General features: G+C 38.5%; 1 protein-coding gene across 7 annotated transcripts in view; it reads right to left on the bottom strand.

The window, feature by feature from the left end:
- The window catches only part of LOC126297429 (F-box/LRR-repeat protein 2), a 274,474-nt gene that overhangs the window by 27,362 nt on the left and 230,600 nt on the right, over positions 1–16,512 (bottom strand). For all 7 annotated transcript variants that reach the window (XM_049988252.1, XM_049988248.1, XM_049988250.1 and 4 more), the window contains one exon: positions 12,033–12,196. In XM_049988252.1, coding sequence (XP_049844209.1) covers positions 12,033–12,196 — 164 coding nt within the window. The remainder of the gene's footprint in view (positions 1–12,032; positions 12,197–16,512) is intronic.

Here is a 16,512-nt window from a genome sequence, read left to right as displayed (position 1 = left end):
AACATTTGCTATACCAATTTGTGAAGCCAGTTTGTTCTTTTACTTGGTTAAAGCCTTAAGTTTTTTTAGACCATTTGCAAGGATTTTTGTACAGGGAAGTGTTTGGTCTCAAACACCCAGAATTGGACAAAAATGTGTTTAAAATATTTATTGCTCATCCCAAAAACAGAGGTATGACCCAGTCAAATGCAAAACTGTGTGTTATACTATGAGAGACAATTGAATGCTCACCTATTCAAAGTCTAAGAGAGGAACTTAGTATTGCCAAATAAACAAAATAAAATATTTTAATTGAATCAACTGCGGGTTGCTGGTGAAACATTTTAAATTAACTAAACAAACACTGCTTCAGTCTTGTAATACGAGTCTCACACAGAGAGGAAAAGGGGACTAAATTCAACCAGTTAGAAATTTTAGAAATTAAAAAACAGATGTGGTCATCTCCACACCTATTATTAAATGAGCAAACCCAACTCAATTATTAACCTGTTTTAGATTATATCACTAAAACTTCGGGCCTCAATCCATCAGTAGATAAAAAGTACTTATCTGATGCATAACTTTATTCCCAAGTATGTTTAGTCATGTTAGTGTATTGCTGAATTGTGTAATTCCATATGTAATGTATTAAAAAATGGTGACTTAAATAATTTTACATTAAGACATGGATCGATACATTAAGAAGTTGAGATGACTATCTTTGGCTTATCATCATGTTTATTTGTGCATTATCATCCTTGGGAATAAGTAATGTACTTGAAAAGGGGCTTATAACCCAAAACCTAGGTTGTGCAGCAGCAACAACAAAATCTGTAAAACAAGGCAAAAACAGTGTTTGTTCAGTTAAACAAAATATTGATACAACAGGACCAAAAACACATCTATTTATTGCTATATTTCCCCCTGCTTAAAAACTATACTATCTGAACAACAAACTTTTTATACTGATTGAATAGTATTGCACAGCTATCCAGTCTTCAAAGTGCAGGCGTAGGATTTCAGCGAACTGGTCAAAGCAAAGTGGTACAGAACAAGGTGTACATCTGACTAAAGCCACTTTTTCACATTCAGTATGACTTGTGCACTCAGATAATCCAATATCAAATGTCACAATAATTACATTTTGCGATTTTTTTGTCATAACCGGTTTTGGCCAAGCATGCCGTAACATAGTTTCACACTTTGGTGCAGAAAATTGATTGTATAGGACACAGTAAGGTCTCATGATGAAATGACTATTGTGCAACTTTACTCGTGATGTTTCACATCATAGTCTTACAAAATTAAGTATGCTTCTGATGTAGAGCTTATATTACCTAAAGAAGTACACATCATGAGATTTGACAATATTTTGTTGTCTTCAATGTGTTTTTTCTTCCTGTTTACAACATTGTTTCTCACATTGCCCAAGTTCCTCACTCAGACCTTGAAAAGACAATCATTTAGATGTCTCTCATGGTAAGACATGCAGTTTTGCATGCAAATGGCTCAAGTCCACTGTTTTTGCAATGAACAAATTTTATTGTAAACACGTCTTCGTACGATTCTGAGTATTCCAGGTAATGAAGCATTTCCCTTGTGGGAATAAGTGTTAATGTTTTTCTGTCACTAGCTCTTCTACTATTTTAACAATTTGTACTATTATCTCACCATCCCGGAGAGTTTTTCTTATTCCATGTGTGAAATTGTTTTCCCCGCTTGTTCTAGTCTGTTTGTTCTCACTAATCTCCCTTATAACCATCTCATTACTATTTCTGACATCTTCTCATAAACATTTTGTTTTGCTCCTGCAACATTTTCAGCTGTTCCCAGTATAATACCTGTTAAGACACCATTTCTCACATTTAAGCCTACAGTTTCTTCATTCTCAAAAACCTTAAACCTTTTTGAAAAAAGGGGACTTCTGCTGGACGTTCGCGTCATTCTCGCATGATATTTCAATGGCGTAACTCACTGTCTTCTTCAGGTTCTACCCGAGAATGGTGCTTGGGTGGATTGAGTCCAGTATTTATGCCTCTACGGTGATGGGTGCTCCCTACTCCGTCCGCACCGCATCGAGTGTTCCCTCTGCAGTCCGTACCCACCAGACGTGGCTCCCATGGTCCTCTCTGATCACTGGTGTTCCCATTGCCATCTGCTCCCGACTCGGTTGCTCTCTGGGGTTGCGGTCACCATCTGTAGTGTCTGGTGCTTCGTATCCTGGTTGTTTCATTGTTCTCCACTTCTGTTTCTTGTTGGCCGCTTTGTAACTGGTCTGTGCCACGTGGAGTGTTTTGTTCGTGGTCCACACCTGCCAGGCCTGGCTCCCATGGTCCCCTCTAATCGCTGGTGTTCCGACTGCCGTGCGCGCCCGGTGCAGCCATCCTCTTGGCCATGGTCATCATTCGAGGTCTGTCAATGTGGGGTCAATTTTATGAGCAAATGGAAGAGGTGGCAATGGGCAACCCTTGATCACCAGTGGTTGCCAACTTGTTCATGGAAAGATTTGAAGAGGAGGCACTTACATCAGCCACATATCAACCCAAGTGCTTTTTTTAGATATGTGGATGATACCAATGTCATTTGGCCTCATGACAGGGAGAAACTAGATGATTTTCTGGAACATCTAAATTCATGCCACCCAAATATAAAATTCGCAATGAAACTGGAAAAGGATGGACCACTCCCACTCCTGGATGTATTAGTCAAGAGGAAGCCTGATGGCACATTTGAGCACAGTGTGTACCGCAAACTGACACACACTGACATGTACCTGCAAGCCAACAGCTGCCACCATCAGGCACAGAAAAACAGAGTGCTCAAAACTCTAGTCCACCGAGCACATACTCTGCCAGACGCAGACAGTTTGGCGATGGAAACAGAACACTTACAGTTGGTGTTCAGCAACAACGGATTCTCATCTAGAGACATCCAGAAGGCACTTCGACCTGCTAGTCAACCACAGGATCCAGTAGAAGAACCAGAATAGCTGAAGAGGGTGGCATACTTGCCATGTGCTGGACCAATCTGTGCTAAGATCGGCAGAATTCTCATTAAACATGACATCAAGAGCGTATTTTGCCCATCCACTAAGATTGGAAAAATGTTGGGGAATGTAAAGGTTGACCTGGGTTAAGGAAGCAAGTCATTTACAAGATACCATGCGAGTGTGGAATGTCATACATCACCCAGACCACCAGCACTGTGGACATCAGGTGAAAAGAACACCAGAGGCACACCAGACTCGGACAGGCAACCAAATCAGCCATAGCAGAACACAGTCTAGAGCTCGGTCACTCGAACTACAAGATTGTCACACACATACCTAGATACTGGGACAGTGTCATAAAAAGAGTCCAGCCCAGCAAGAAACAGAAGTGGAAGCCAAGGAAACAGCCAGGCTACAGGGCACCAGACACTCTAGATGATGATCACAACCCCATAGAAAGGCCGAGCTGGGTGCGAACGGCAATGGGAACACCAGTGACCAGAGAGAACCTAGGGAGCCTCGTCTGGTGGGTGCGGACCACGGAGGGAACACCCGATGTGGTGCGGACCGACTAGGGAGTGCCCAGCACCTTACAGGCATAAATACTGGACTTGATCTGCCCAAGGGCCATTCTCGTTTATAAACTGAAGAATCCAGCGAGTTACGCCATCGAAATATCGTGCGAGAATGATGTGAACATTTAGCAGAGTCCCGTATATTCAAAATTTCAACAGATTGCCGGGAAAGCCTGAAGAATTACAGCCTTAACCCTGTTTGTTTAATTCATTAGTGAACAGAAAATAGTTCTGTTCTGTTAATAGAGGGAATTATATTTGGGGATGTTCTCATCTTTTTAGTAAGTTATTTCTGTTGTAAAAGTAAATGTTTATGCATCAGCTATTGATCCAACAGAACTAGAAAAGGTGCCATAATAATCTATGCAGATTTTTACACTTAGTGTATAGTGATGAAAGAAACATAATTTGGTGATGACAGACACTAGTGACACATCATCTGAATAACAGAAAAAAACTGGAGTATGAAAGAGCAAAAAGATGATACACTAATAAAAAATGTGAAATTATTAACAAAATATCTGCCCATCTCTATTATTTACACATGCAAATTTTGAAAATATCTCTCAAGGTAGACTACTTAAGAATGCAGTTCTAACAATTGATGCTGCACTGATTCTTTGCACAATGCCCGGATAAGGACAATTTCATGAGCAGAAGCTATCTGAAGTCCAGTACGATACACACACAGAGGTGAGAGTAGCTCCTGCAATTTTTTCAGTATATATATATATATATAAAACAGAAAGAAACTTCCACATGGAAAAAATATATTAAAAACAAAGATTCCAAGACTTACCAAGCGGGAAAGCGCCGGCAGACAGGCACATGAACAAAACACACAAACACACACACAGAATTACGAGCTTTCGCAACTGGCAGTTGCTTCGTCAGGAAAGAGGGAAGGAGAGGGAAAAATGAAAGGATGTGGGTTTTAAGGGAGAGGGTAAGGAGTCATTCCAATCCCGGGAGCGGAAAGACTTCCCTTAGGGGGGAAAAAAAAAAAGGACAGGTGTACACTCGCGCACACACACACACACATATCCATCCGCACATACACAGACACAAGCAGACAGAAAATATAAGATAAGTAACAGCTAATTACCCAGTGCATTTTATTCTAAATGAAACATCTGATAGTCTTTCTTAACAAAATGGACAATATCACCGTTATGTGAAGTTTCGTGTTGTTTTCAATTTTTTATCTCAAGTCTATGTTCTCCAAGTTACAACACATGAACTGCGTCATGTACACCATTCACACATTTTGTGACACATTACAAGAGATGTAGTCATACTTGAACTAATTTGTATCTTGCATTAAGTAAACATTGAAGGAAAGAAAGGTCTCGCCAGAATACAATAGAATATACAAATTACAGGACTTCCTTTGTCACTTGGCCACATCACTAGATGGGGTATTTGCTTGAAAGCTGCAGTGTTTGTCTGTAATAATTTTCAGGCTGTACACAGACTTTAGATGCCTTGCCAGATGATGCTTTAGTTGTAAGAAAGGCTAAAGAGAGAGTATGTAAACAAGAAGTACAAGATAAAGTTTACATTGTACATTTACATTTCTCTCTGGCAACCTCCTGAGAACACCGTAGGAGCAGTGTTTTGAATAAGAAGCACAGTGAATCATTTTGGCCGGTGTAAAAAATGTGTTTGAGAGTACTGGAAAACGGAAGCTCAACCCAAGTTTAGCCCCAAATGTTGATGTTGAGGGCATGGCAAAGAACAAATTGAAATGTAGATAGATGCAATAGCTCCACTTACTATAATTTCACTTTTTAAATCTCTTTTCTCTCTTCTGTTTTCTATCCTACATTTACTGCATCTAGTACAAATATCTGAAACTGCTAATTTCTTACCAACACTGTATTTTGCTTAAATTTTATTATTCAATTAATAGTTTTCAGACCACTGATGATAACAGTACAATTAGTTTTTGAGGGAATACTTTCTTTGATGTACTATTACCAAAACCATTTGTCCTTCAAAATTTGTACCTGTTAACAACCATTTACTTTATGATTAACGTACCTTACTTGAAAGTCCTTATTCTCCTCTTTTGAATGAACATTTTACTTTTTCAAAAACTTGATATTTAAAATGTTATTTCTATTCAAAATTACTGTTTTCCACAACATTCAAACCTTAATATGTAACCCTTTCAAAATTTCAATGGTATAGTTCTGTAGCCCCAATTTTCCTATTTACAAAAATATACACTTTTACAAAAATAACATGTTAGTTGAAAAGATATTCCAGTTAGGAAATTTAACTTTCCAGAAAATTCTTGACAGGTTTTGTAATCCCCAGTGTACATTAAAACTTCCTCCTCACAACGTAGTAACTGCCATTTCTGATTAGACAATTAATAACTAAGCCAAATTATTTCATTGTCTAATATGTATACATATTACCTACTTTTTCAGTTTTTTATATTATTATTTAAGATGTGATTAGAGAGTATTTTAGCATTTTGTAATTCCCATACTACACACATCTTTGTACAGGTGTCGCACACAATACTATAGACAGCCATGGTTGAGCAGTTAGTTTGTATAGTTACCATGTGTTGGTCAGTTCTCACTCAGAAGTCAATACATAAACTACTTTGACAGTTCCACATCAGTCAGTATGATTCAGTCATCCAGCATTGAAAGAATGGAATTACTGTGTTAATTATCTGTGTTGCCACTTGTAAATTGTTGTTAGACCACTCACAGATTAAGTGAGTTGCTGATGCATGTTGTTACACCTACCAAAGTCACTCCAGATAAACAAATGTGAAGCAAATTTTCTGGCAGGTTATCTCAGTATAATCTAAGATGCTGTTTTTACATATATTGTGGATCCATGGATAAATGAGAGTGGCATTAATCTCACTTTATATCCTTTAATCTTGCATCTAGCCACTGAGATGTTTTCATCCAAATGATATTCCTGTGGTGCTGTAGTACTGGTGCCATGGTCATCAGCCAATTTGCCACTTGTCAATTCTTCTACATTAATTTCCAAAGTATGGACACCTTGCCCAATGCAGTGGGCTCTGAGAAGAGCTATTACCCGCATCTTTTTGCTGTTGCTTTTATGGCCTTAAGAGATCTGAGATCTAGTTTGGCTGCATTGTATGTAGATTCTCTGCCATCCCGTGCACTCAAACTGAAGTGCTGCATGCAAAGTAAAAAACTGACAACCCTTTTCAAACACCTGTTAACCAACAGGTGCCTTAGAGTTAGCACTGAATGCAGAACAAGCAGATAATTCACCTTTTAAAAAAATAGACTTCCTCAAGGATCTGTACTGGCTCCAATACTCTTCATTTTTTTTTTTTTACACCAAATACAACCAGTAACAAATTTTACTATGCAGTTTATTTAGGGACAGCCATTGAAAACCAAACACTGGAAGAAGGAGACATTGTTCTTTACAGAGACTTAGAAACATTGAATCAATATTATAGCGTGAAGACTCTGCCAAAATCCATCTAAGACAGAAGTGTAACTTAAATAACTAAATAGCTAATGAATAGTTCAACAGCAGATTCTACCAAAACTGTGCAAGACACAATTTCTACCCTAAATAACTTGTCATTACACTGGGCTAATCACTTACATGAAGCACATGGAAAAAATGAGCCAGAAAGTGAACACACGAGTACAAAGCAATGTATGATAAAGAAGTTTGTTGGGACCTCACAAGGAGCTGATGCATCGACCTTGCACACTGTGGCCTCAGCTATGGTATATTCAGTGGCGGAATATTGCCTCCCTTTACAGCAGTTGAGTGTCCATATCAGCAAGTTTGGTGCCCACTCGAATTACTGCACGAAAATCATCACAGGTACACTGAAATCCACACTCGCTTACTGGGTGCACATTATCAGTAATATTCCACCACCAGAACTAAGATGATGGGTGCCATTGTACAGGAACGGATGAACCTGCACTGTCAAAACAACCCACAGGACCTACCAATCACAAGATCCTAAATAGCCCTCCACAAACCCATCTTAAATCCTGGAATCACTTATGGGCTGAGGTCACTGAACACAGCTTGATGGTTAAAGGAGACTGATGAAAAAGTGGAATGCCACCAGTGCACAGACATGGCACAGTTGCAGTATGTAGGCTATGTGGAACACACAATCGTGTTGTATGGGGGGCATTATGCAACAAACTGGTCTGTGACTGCAGAATCGGAGACCAAACTGTAGAGCACATTGCACATGAATGACCTTTACTGAAGTAAACAGGTCCTTCCAGAACATTATGGATGTGACTCCTCCTGCATTGAACTGGATGCACTTCTTGGACATCTAGCTTTGATGAAAACTCGAACATGCCATAGGAAATATTGGTCTTATTTATATTGTGCAGTATTGTATTTTATTTTATATAATATTAATTACTCATTAACATTTGTATAAAAAATGCCTGTATATAATGTATAAAATAAATGTATATAAAATACATGTGTTATATTGCCATATGATAAATAAAAATAAAAAGTCAATAAAGCTAAAGAAAACAAAACTTAGCAGTTTTGTGTACTGTGAATTGGTAACTGTTTACAACACAAAATAATTATTGTAAGAGAAGATCAGTGAGACTGAAAAGGCATCCAAAACAGGTTGAAATTCTTACAAGATGTTGAATATTATTCGTGTCATGAGCTTTGTGAATACAGACTGACATAGGTATGTGTATTCAGTGATGTGTTTCAATAGATTTTTCATTGCCTGGGGGAATTCTTTTAGAAGGTTTGCATTAAGAGATTTTTATGTATACAGGGTGTACCAAAAAGGATGGCACAAACTTACACAGCTGGAAGTACACGATAATAGAAGCACAAATGCCCCAGTAAACATGGGTCCGCAAATGAGCTGCTTGCGAGATAATCATGGCTGTATGGTTGCATTAATTTGAAATTTAGAGTTTACTATTGGATTGTACATCACAATTAGTTCAAATTTCACATATCGGGTACCTATTAAAGGATGTTTTCAAAGTGTTTTCCTTGCATTTGGATGTAGTACTGTGCTCGTCTCTGCAATTAATTTCGAATCTTTTCAAAAAGCCCTGGATCATTCCAGAATTCTTGACAAGCATGTACAACTCTCTGCTCCAGTTCTTCAACTGTGTTAATGGGTGTGCTGTACACGTTACTTTTGCGGTGACCCCAGACACAAAAATCTTAAGGATTTAGAGGCCAAGGTACAGGTCTAACTTGACCTATCCATCTTTGGCCGTATCTGGCGATAGATGCCATTTCACAGCAGCAGCAAAATGTGCCGGAGCTCCATCATGCATGTACCACATACTCTGACATTGCTGAAGAGGAACATCTCAAGCAATCGTGGAAGATTACACTGCAGAAAGCTAAGGTACCTCCATCCATTAAGTTGCGGTGCAAGAATGTGTGGCCCAATGAGTTAATTGCCAATACCCCTAACCACACATTCAGTGAGAAACGTTGCTGATGTGGTGATTCATGAACAGCATGTGGGTTTATTTAACACCACAAATGTGTATTATGATAGTTAAACACACCATCACGTGTTAATCCTGCCTCATCTATAAATAAAATGTTACATGTGAAACGAGGGTTGACTACAGCCTGCTGTTGCAGCCACCGAGAAAACATCACTCTAGGAACAAAGTCCGCATCATTGAGACACTGAACTTGTTGGACATAAACTGTGATGTAAAATTCTCCATACACTACTGTGGCATAGTACAGGCACTTGTGTGGCAGTTCTTCTCATCGAGGTTCCTGGAGAGCACTGTACTGCTTCCAACACCATATATCCAACCTCAGGCACAATACAAGCAGGCCTACTTCCTGCTCTGCAATGTGCAAAACCCCTGTGTTCTCTCAGGCCCTGATGGACCCTTGTAAATATACGACTTTTGGGGTGCCTTTGATCAGGATTTGTTCCTTGGTACAAGCTTGCAGCCTCCCGTGCATTGTCATTAGCCTTATTGTACATGAAATGCATATCATCATACTCTTCCTTACTGTACGGTTCCATTGTAACTACAACACAACACAGCACACATGGCACTCCTCAGACATGACTGATACCCTTTGAGACTCTGTGCTGTATCCATCATGTACATTCTGCGTATATAGTGTGATTCCAACTCTACCTCTTGGAAATGTTCTGTTGTGCAAACAGCAAACATAGGGCGGCCTCAAGTGCGAACGCAAAGGGGGAAACTGGACGACATTACAAACAATGCCGTCAGTGGTGGCTTTGAACCATACAGACATGGTTATTTCGCAAGTGGCTCATTTGCGGACCTGTGCTTACTGGGACATTTGTGCTTCTATTATCATGTAATTTCAAGCTGTATAAGTTTGCGTCATCCTTTTTGATACACCGTGTGTGTGTGTGTGTGTGTGTGTGTGTGTGTGTGTGTGTGTGTGTGTGTGTGAAGGGGAAAAAGGGGGGGGGGGCATGTATGTGTACTTTATTAGTGTCTTTTTCTACCTCTGATATCCCAATGATATTACTCAGTTCTGCTTCCAGTCCCAGTAGCTTATCTTCACCTGGAAGCATCTTGCCATTTATTGTCCCTACACAGATTGGGTACAAACAGTCAAACCTTTACAAATTATGAAATTTTATTTATTTATATTTTAACCTAACTTCATGTAACAAGATGCAGCCATAGAAGTAGCTGTGTGTACACTGTGTTATGAATACACTGCCTCAGTCCACTTATTACAACATGCTTTAACCCAGATGAAGATACTCACAAGCCTGGAACTTCTACATAACAATATGACCTCTGATAACACTACCCATGAATCACTAGTCCATCAGGTCCCTAGAGCCTGGTGAGATACAGGCCCAGAGCTAAGCCTCAGCGGAATAGAACTCTCCACAGTTTCAGTCCTTCAGGAATTACTTTTATGTCAATGGTCGAAGTCCACACAACCAGTCTGCATGCTACATGTGTCCTGGCATAGACTCATCCGGTTATGGCTGGTCGGTGAGAGTTAGTTTTCCATAGCAGAAAATAGTATTCTGCCTGGACAGTTGCAGTAGTCTACTTTTCACACTGTCTGCGACATGGGTTAGAAAGCTGCCCTTCTGGGACTATTCATCATACTACTGGGTCACTGTGTGAATGCTTATGGTGCACAACATGGGGTCACAAGAGTGGCAGGATATTGAGGAACACACATTTGTCTCGATCAGCATCTGCTACCAATCAAGCTTGGAAGTCCTTACCACTGACTATGCCACTGCCACTGTAGCTCTCAGTTTCACATGAATACATTTACTTCTCTGCCCTCACATTCAGTGCTGTGAGAAGGTCGAATTCTCTGGAGAGGAGAAACTATTCAAAGCTCATCATTTGTTAAACCCCAAAATCGTTAGGTATACAAATCTCACTTATTAACCATTCTACTGAACTACATGAAAATAAAAACAAAACTGATAACTGTTTATGACACTTCATATTTGCTTGTGATTTTATTCTTGAAGTTTTATTGGTGTAATAAGTATTTCATAAGGTTTCGAGATTGCAGCCAGACATCACCATCTTGCCAATGGCTAAATGGTTTCCAGCTGAAATATCATTCATGGCAAGATATGCCTTACAGAATAATTAATAATTACTTGTGGTTGCCAAGATGGACACACACACACACACACACACACACACACACACACACACACACACACACACACACACACACACACACAGAGAGAGAGAGAGAGAGAGAGAGAGAGAGAGAGAGTGTGTGTGAGTGTGAGTGTGTGTGTGTGTGTGTGTGTGTTTTGAGAATTATATATAAAAAAAACTAATACTACACCCACATCATTTATCTAGCAGGTATCCCATGTGACATGCCATTCTTACAGTGAAATATTTACAGCTAGTGATATTTAAGCTTATGACAAAACAGATACTGCTAAGACTGTGCAGCACATGAATGAGTGTATTTTTCCAAGCTTATAAAATTAGGAAGTTACTGAATTTACACCAGCATTAAAAATATAGATACAGCCTAAGTGATGGTCCGTAAGTAATTATTCTGCACCAACAGCAGTACTGAACAAATTTGGCTCACAAGAATGATACCTATCAAAGAATTATGAATAATCAAAGAAATACCTATGGCTTTTTATAAGAAAATGAGTATGGGATGATGAAACAGCACTGCCTGTCACTATAACAAAGCTGTTTGTGTGATCATCATCCAATTAAGTATTATTTGAAAACAACAGTTCCTATTTTAAGTCCAGAAGAAGAAGAAGAAGAAGAAGAAGAAGAAGAAGAGGAAGAAGAAGCATAAAATGTATCCACACACTGATAATGGTACAGGGAAGAGGACAGAGATACACAGAGAACAAATAGAAAAAGGGAATTAAAATTTCTGTGAATGAAAACACTATTGTTCCAAGGACTTAAACTGTTATTACATTAGAATTATTTATAGAAGTAACAAACAGAAAACAATACCTGTCTGTAATCTTTGTGCATTTATTCAGATTGAGATCTTCGACATTTCTGCACTGTTCAGCAAATGTTTCCATAGACTTGTCAGCTATTGACTGACATCCTCTTAAGCTTAACTTCCTCAAGAACCCACCACATCTCCTTGATATATTTTCAATCACAGGCCCCTGGAATGAGAAGTTTTCTGTAAACTACAATATATTCAAAGTTTAAATGTAGTCAAATGATAACAAAATCATGTATTCAGATAAGTGCTGTACACTAGGGTTGCTTTGAAAATTATAGATCTGATTTTGCTCTCATTAGCTGCATAATGTATATCTGATACACACAAGAAGTCTTAAAAATTTTTTACTCATTTATGACAAAGATTTAGCCAAACTGATGTTTTATATTCAACCAAATTATTCTATATGAACTAAGTCATGCACTAAGCAAATGGTGAGGTTTACTGCAATTTAATAACATTTTAGAGCTGTTAAAGAAAGAGAAAGGCTTCAATGCATATTGAAATGAAAGACTTAGTTTGAGTCCATGTTCTGTAAATAATTTCCATAATTCTAATAATGTGGAAATAATCAGTTTACTTGTTATATATAGGATGAAGAAAAGAAAATGTTGCATTTGGCAGTCGGCATGTGATTACTCATCACAGTTAAAGATGAAATAGTATCTAGCAGAACCTAGCCCCAGCAATAGGTTTAATAGAAATGAGACTTAAAAATGAGGCATGCAACATGTCCAAGAACAGGTACCATTAACCATGTGCTGCACCAGAGATGTCCCATTAGTTCAGTGACATTAGGCAATGCTGTGATGAACAGTTATGCAGATTCACTGGTCAAGTTCACACCAAACCCACCCACCCCTTTTTCAGTGAAAGGATCAGATTCTGTCCAATTTACAGCTTCACAATGTGGTATCTTGTGAAATTCTTTCTGTTACTGTTATCTGTATTTACATATCAAGACTTAAGATGAACTTCTTAAAGATTTAAATGGCCACTTTGTTTCAACCACAACACAAATTACATCAATACAAAATAATAGTGAACATAGTAACACCATATGTATCCAATGAGGTACAAAAAACCCAATACGTAGGCTACACTACATTGCACATTATGCTATGCATTGCAATTCCATACTGTATGTTTGATGTTTGGGCTTATTTTCACAGAGGCAGTAAATTCACATACATGGAATGTTCACTTTAGAAAAGATGTTCAAAGTGACAACTTTGCATTCGCAAACACTTCGGTACTCGGTGGATCATGCTTTGCTGGCCACTATGCAACACACCTGCATCCACCATTTCTGAAGCAGGATGCACGTCAGCTATTATTTCATATACATCCATGAGTGGAGAACTATAAACTTGCTTCTTTAAGTGTCCCCACAAACAAAAATGTAGTGGATTGCAGTCTAGGGAATGTGGAGGCCAGAATGTTGTACCTTGAACAGTCTTAGTTCCCCAGACATGCTTCATTTAAATAATTATCAAAAACGAAGTGGAACGTTTTCTAATGTGCCAGGCAAACTATTGCAAAGAAACGTATAATCAGGGGAACATTCAACTTGTCCAGCAACAGGTAAAGGCCCTAAAGCAATCCTCCCTCGATTCCAGCCCACAGGTTTATACCAAAGCGTGCCTGAGGGTATCATGCAGTATACACACCACCACCACCACCACCACCACCACCACCACCAGCTTGGTTATTGGATGCAGCTGACACCAAAAGCATATTGACAAATTCATCATCTCTGTACTCCATCAGGAAGATGCCATACATGAACCTAATAGGACCAGTTATGGTTGTACACTGTGTGGTTAGTAGACACAGGCATGCAGTTTAATGGATCCTACTGTCACGTAATAGGTCATGTCACAAAATGATATACGGCTTATATATGGCAAGAACTAGAGAACAGACATCTAAAAAATAAAAAAGGGACTTGATGAGGATTTGAACTGTAGTATCATGTTGGATGTGCATTTGATGTCCCAGCAGTCTACTCAGTGAGCTATGATGGCTGGCACAGTACTTCAGGGTGATACACATTCCTTTGAACATTCCAATGCACTGCATCATGTGATAGTGTTGTCAGTTCTTCATTTTCACACAGATATTTTCGAAATGCATCCAATCTGATTTTGCTACATAATCATTTGACCTCAATCTAGATGAAGAATTGCATGCCAATCTGCAAAGGTGGCATTTTTTCTTCACAATAAGCAACTGAAGTGCACTCACACCTGGGTGCAATAATATTGTGGTCATCTATTACACACTACTACACAGCACTATCTTACTAGTGCAGCATTTAAGAAAAAGTTAAATATAGTTTTCATCTGCACTAAGTACATTACTATTTTTAATTTAAATCTGTGTACAGAAGAAAGACTTATCCAGAAGAAAGTATTTCAGTTTAGATTTAAAATTTTCTTCATCGACTGTCAAACATTTTACGTTGCTGTGCACGTGATCGAAGATTTTTGTGGCTACATACTGAACACAATTCTGAATCACCAACAGGTTTAGTAGTAATCAATTAACGTTATATTTTTTAAATAACTTCTTGAAGAAGCATCTACAAGATAAGTGTGGGAAAATGTAATGCATTGTTCTTATCGCTTGCTTATGTGCAATGATTATTTTCCAAGTTATGAATTGGTTCAAAATATTAGACACACTGATCATCAGTCTCAACTAAATAGACTCTGCACCCAATTTGCAAAATATAGTAAACTGAGTTTTGTCCGTGTTTACAAATACTACCTCAGCACTTGCAAAGTATTGAGCACGCCCTTCTCCAGTCTGACTACAAAATGTAAGAAGGCTATTTCCCATGAGGTCTGCTACACATGTCCTTATAAATACATCTACCTAGATATAAGAATTCTTGCAATGTATTCTACCCAACTGCACTCATGGAGTAGATACGTTGCACTAGTTAGTAGTCAGATGGCTGCTTACTGCTGAAGCTTTCACTCATTCAGTGCTGTACTTGCACAATCCTCCATTCTCCTGACACACAGAGCACCGTACCACTGCCACCACCACATCTGCTTCCTTTTTTGTTCTTTTTTACCCTCCTTAAACAACTGTGTGCTTATCATTCATTCTCTACAGGATCCCATCCCAACTGGCTGCCTCCTTAGTATTGTTAATAACAATGTTCTAGGACAGTATATGTGTTCTATTACTCTGCATGTTTTTGAAGACACCAGCATCACTGAATAAACTGACGATACCCTTCTTTAGGTTCTCTCAATCGTTTTTTTTAAGCATTTGTTGTCTCTGGCATATTATCCCAAGTACCTGCTACCATGTTACAGCTTCCAGCAGCCATCAGCAGCTACACAAATCTGGCTGGAACATCAGAATCATCTGTCCCAATTTATCTGCAATTTCCTCAGTATGTCCACACAATTTGAGCCACTTCACCTCATTTCCCACTTCTCACTGATCATTTGATTCAGAATTTCAGAAGCACCAATATAGTAAAATGAGAAAAAATCTTTCAAAAAACTATTTTTGACAATTTCTTTTACCTATAGTTCTACAGTCATGCCATTAAACAATAGAATATTTCTGTTATCAGTTATGACCTATTTGGAGACAGCAACCTTCCCGACAGGAATCAACACATAATAGATCAGCATATTTGTTCCCAATATTCATAGCACAAGAGACAGTGGCAGACAGGCTAATACTTTATTTATTGAGTTCAGGCAGTCATTCAACAGGAGAAACAGGACTTGGTAACTGGTTATCACAGGAAAACACCATGCACATAAATGACCTGAAGGATATGTTTTCATTTTGGATTTTATACGAGGAAGAATTAATAAAGATACAAAAACTTAAGGGAACAGCTCTCTCAGGTTTATTTACTCTCATTCAGAGTGTCACAGAGATGTATAATACAAGGCCAGTGGCAGACACTACAGTTGAGACAATGTGCACTATGTCGTTGTTGCTATTATACTGTTAACATAATCAGATCACATGTCCGAAGAAGAGTGAGCACTGTATTATTTCCTCCATTATGTATCTCATGAAATGACCATGGCACTAAAATAAGAGATATTTGAGCTTACAAGGTGATAGCTAATCCCCCAGGGAACTTTCACAAGGACTGGGGAAAACAATTACGGTACACAACATATCCTCCAACATACACTGATAGTACAAAGGTAGGTATAGATCTATAAAATGTACTGACTATACTTTATGTATGGTAAATGGAAAAACATTCACACATTTAAAAAACAGGAATGGATCCAAACCTGAAACCTACCACCACCATGATTACTGCTACCACCACTAAACTCTTTACTCCTACAGGTGTTGCTAAAATTTTTCAACAATATTTGTTGCAATCTTTTTCCTGGATGTTATTCAATTTAGGTGTCTAAAATACTGTTAACTTTCTAAAATTTAAGATTTTAAGATAATACTACAATCTACAAAATAAAA

The sequence above is a fragment of the Schistocerca gregaria genome, chromosome X (assembly GCF_023897955.1).
Source record: "Schistocerca gregaria isolate iqSchGreg1 chromosome X, iqSchGreg1.2, whole genome shotgun sequence".
Taxonomy (NCBI): domain Eukaryota; kingdom Metazoa; phylum Arthropoda; class Insecta; order Orthoptera; family Acrididae; genus Schistocerca; species Schistocerca gregaria.
This window is presented reverse-complemented; position numbering and strand designations above follow the sequence as displayed.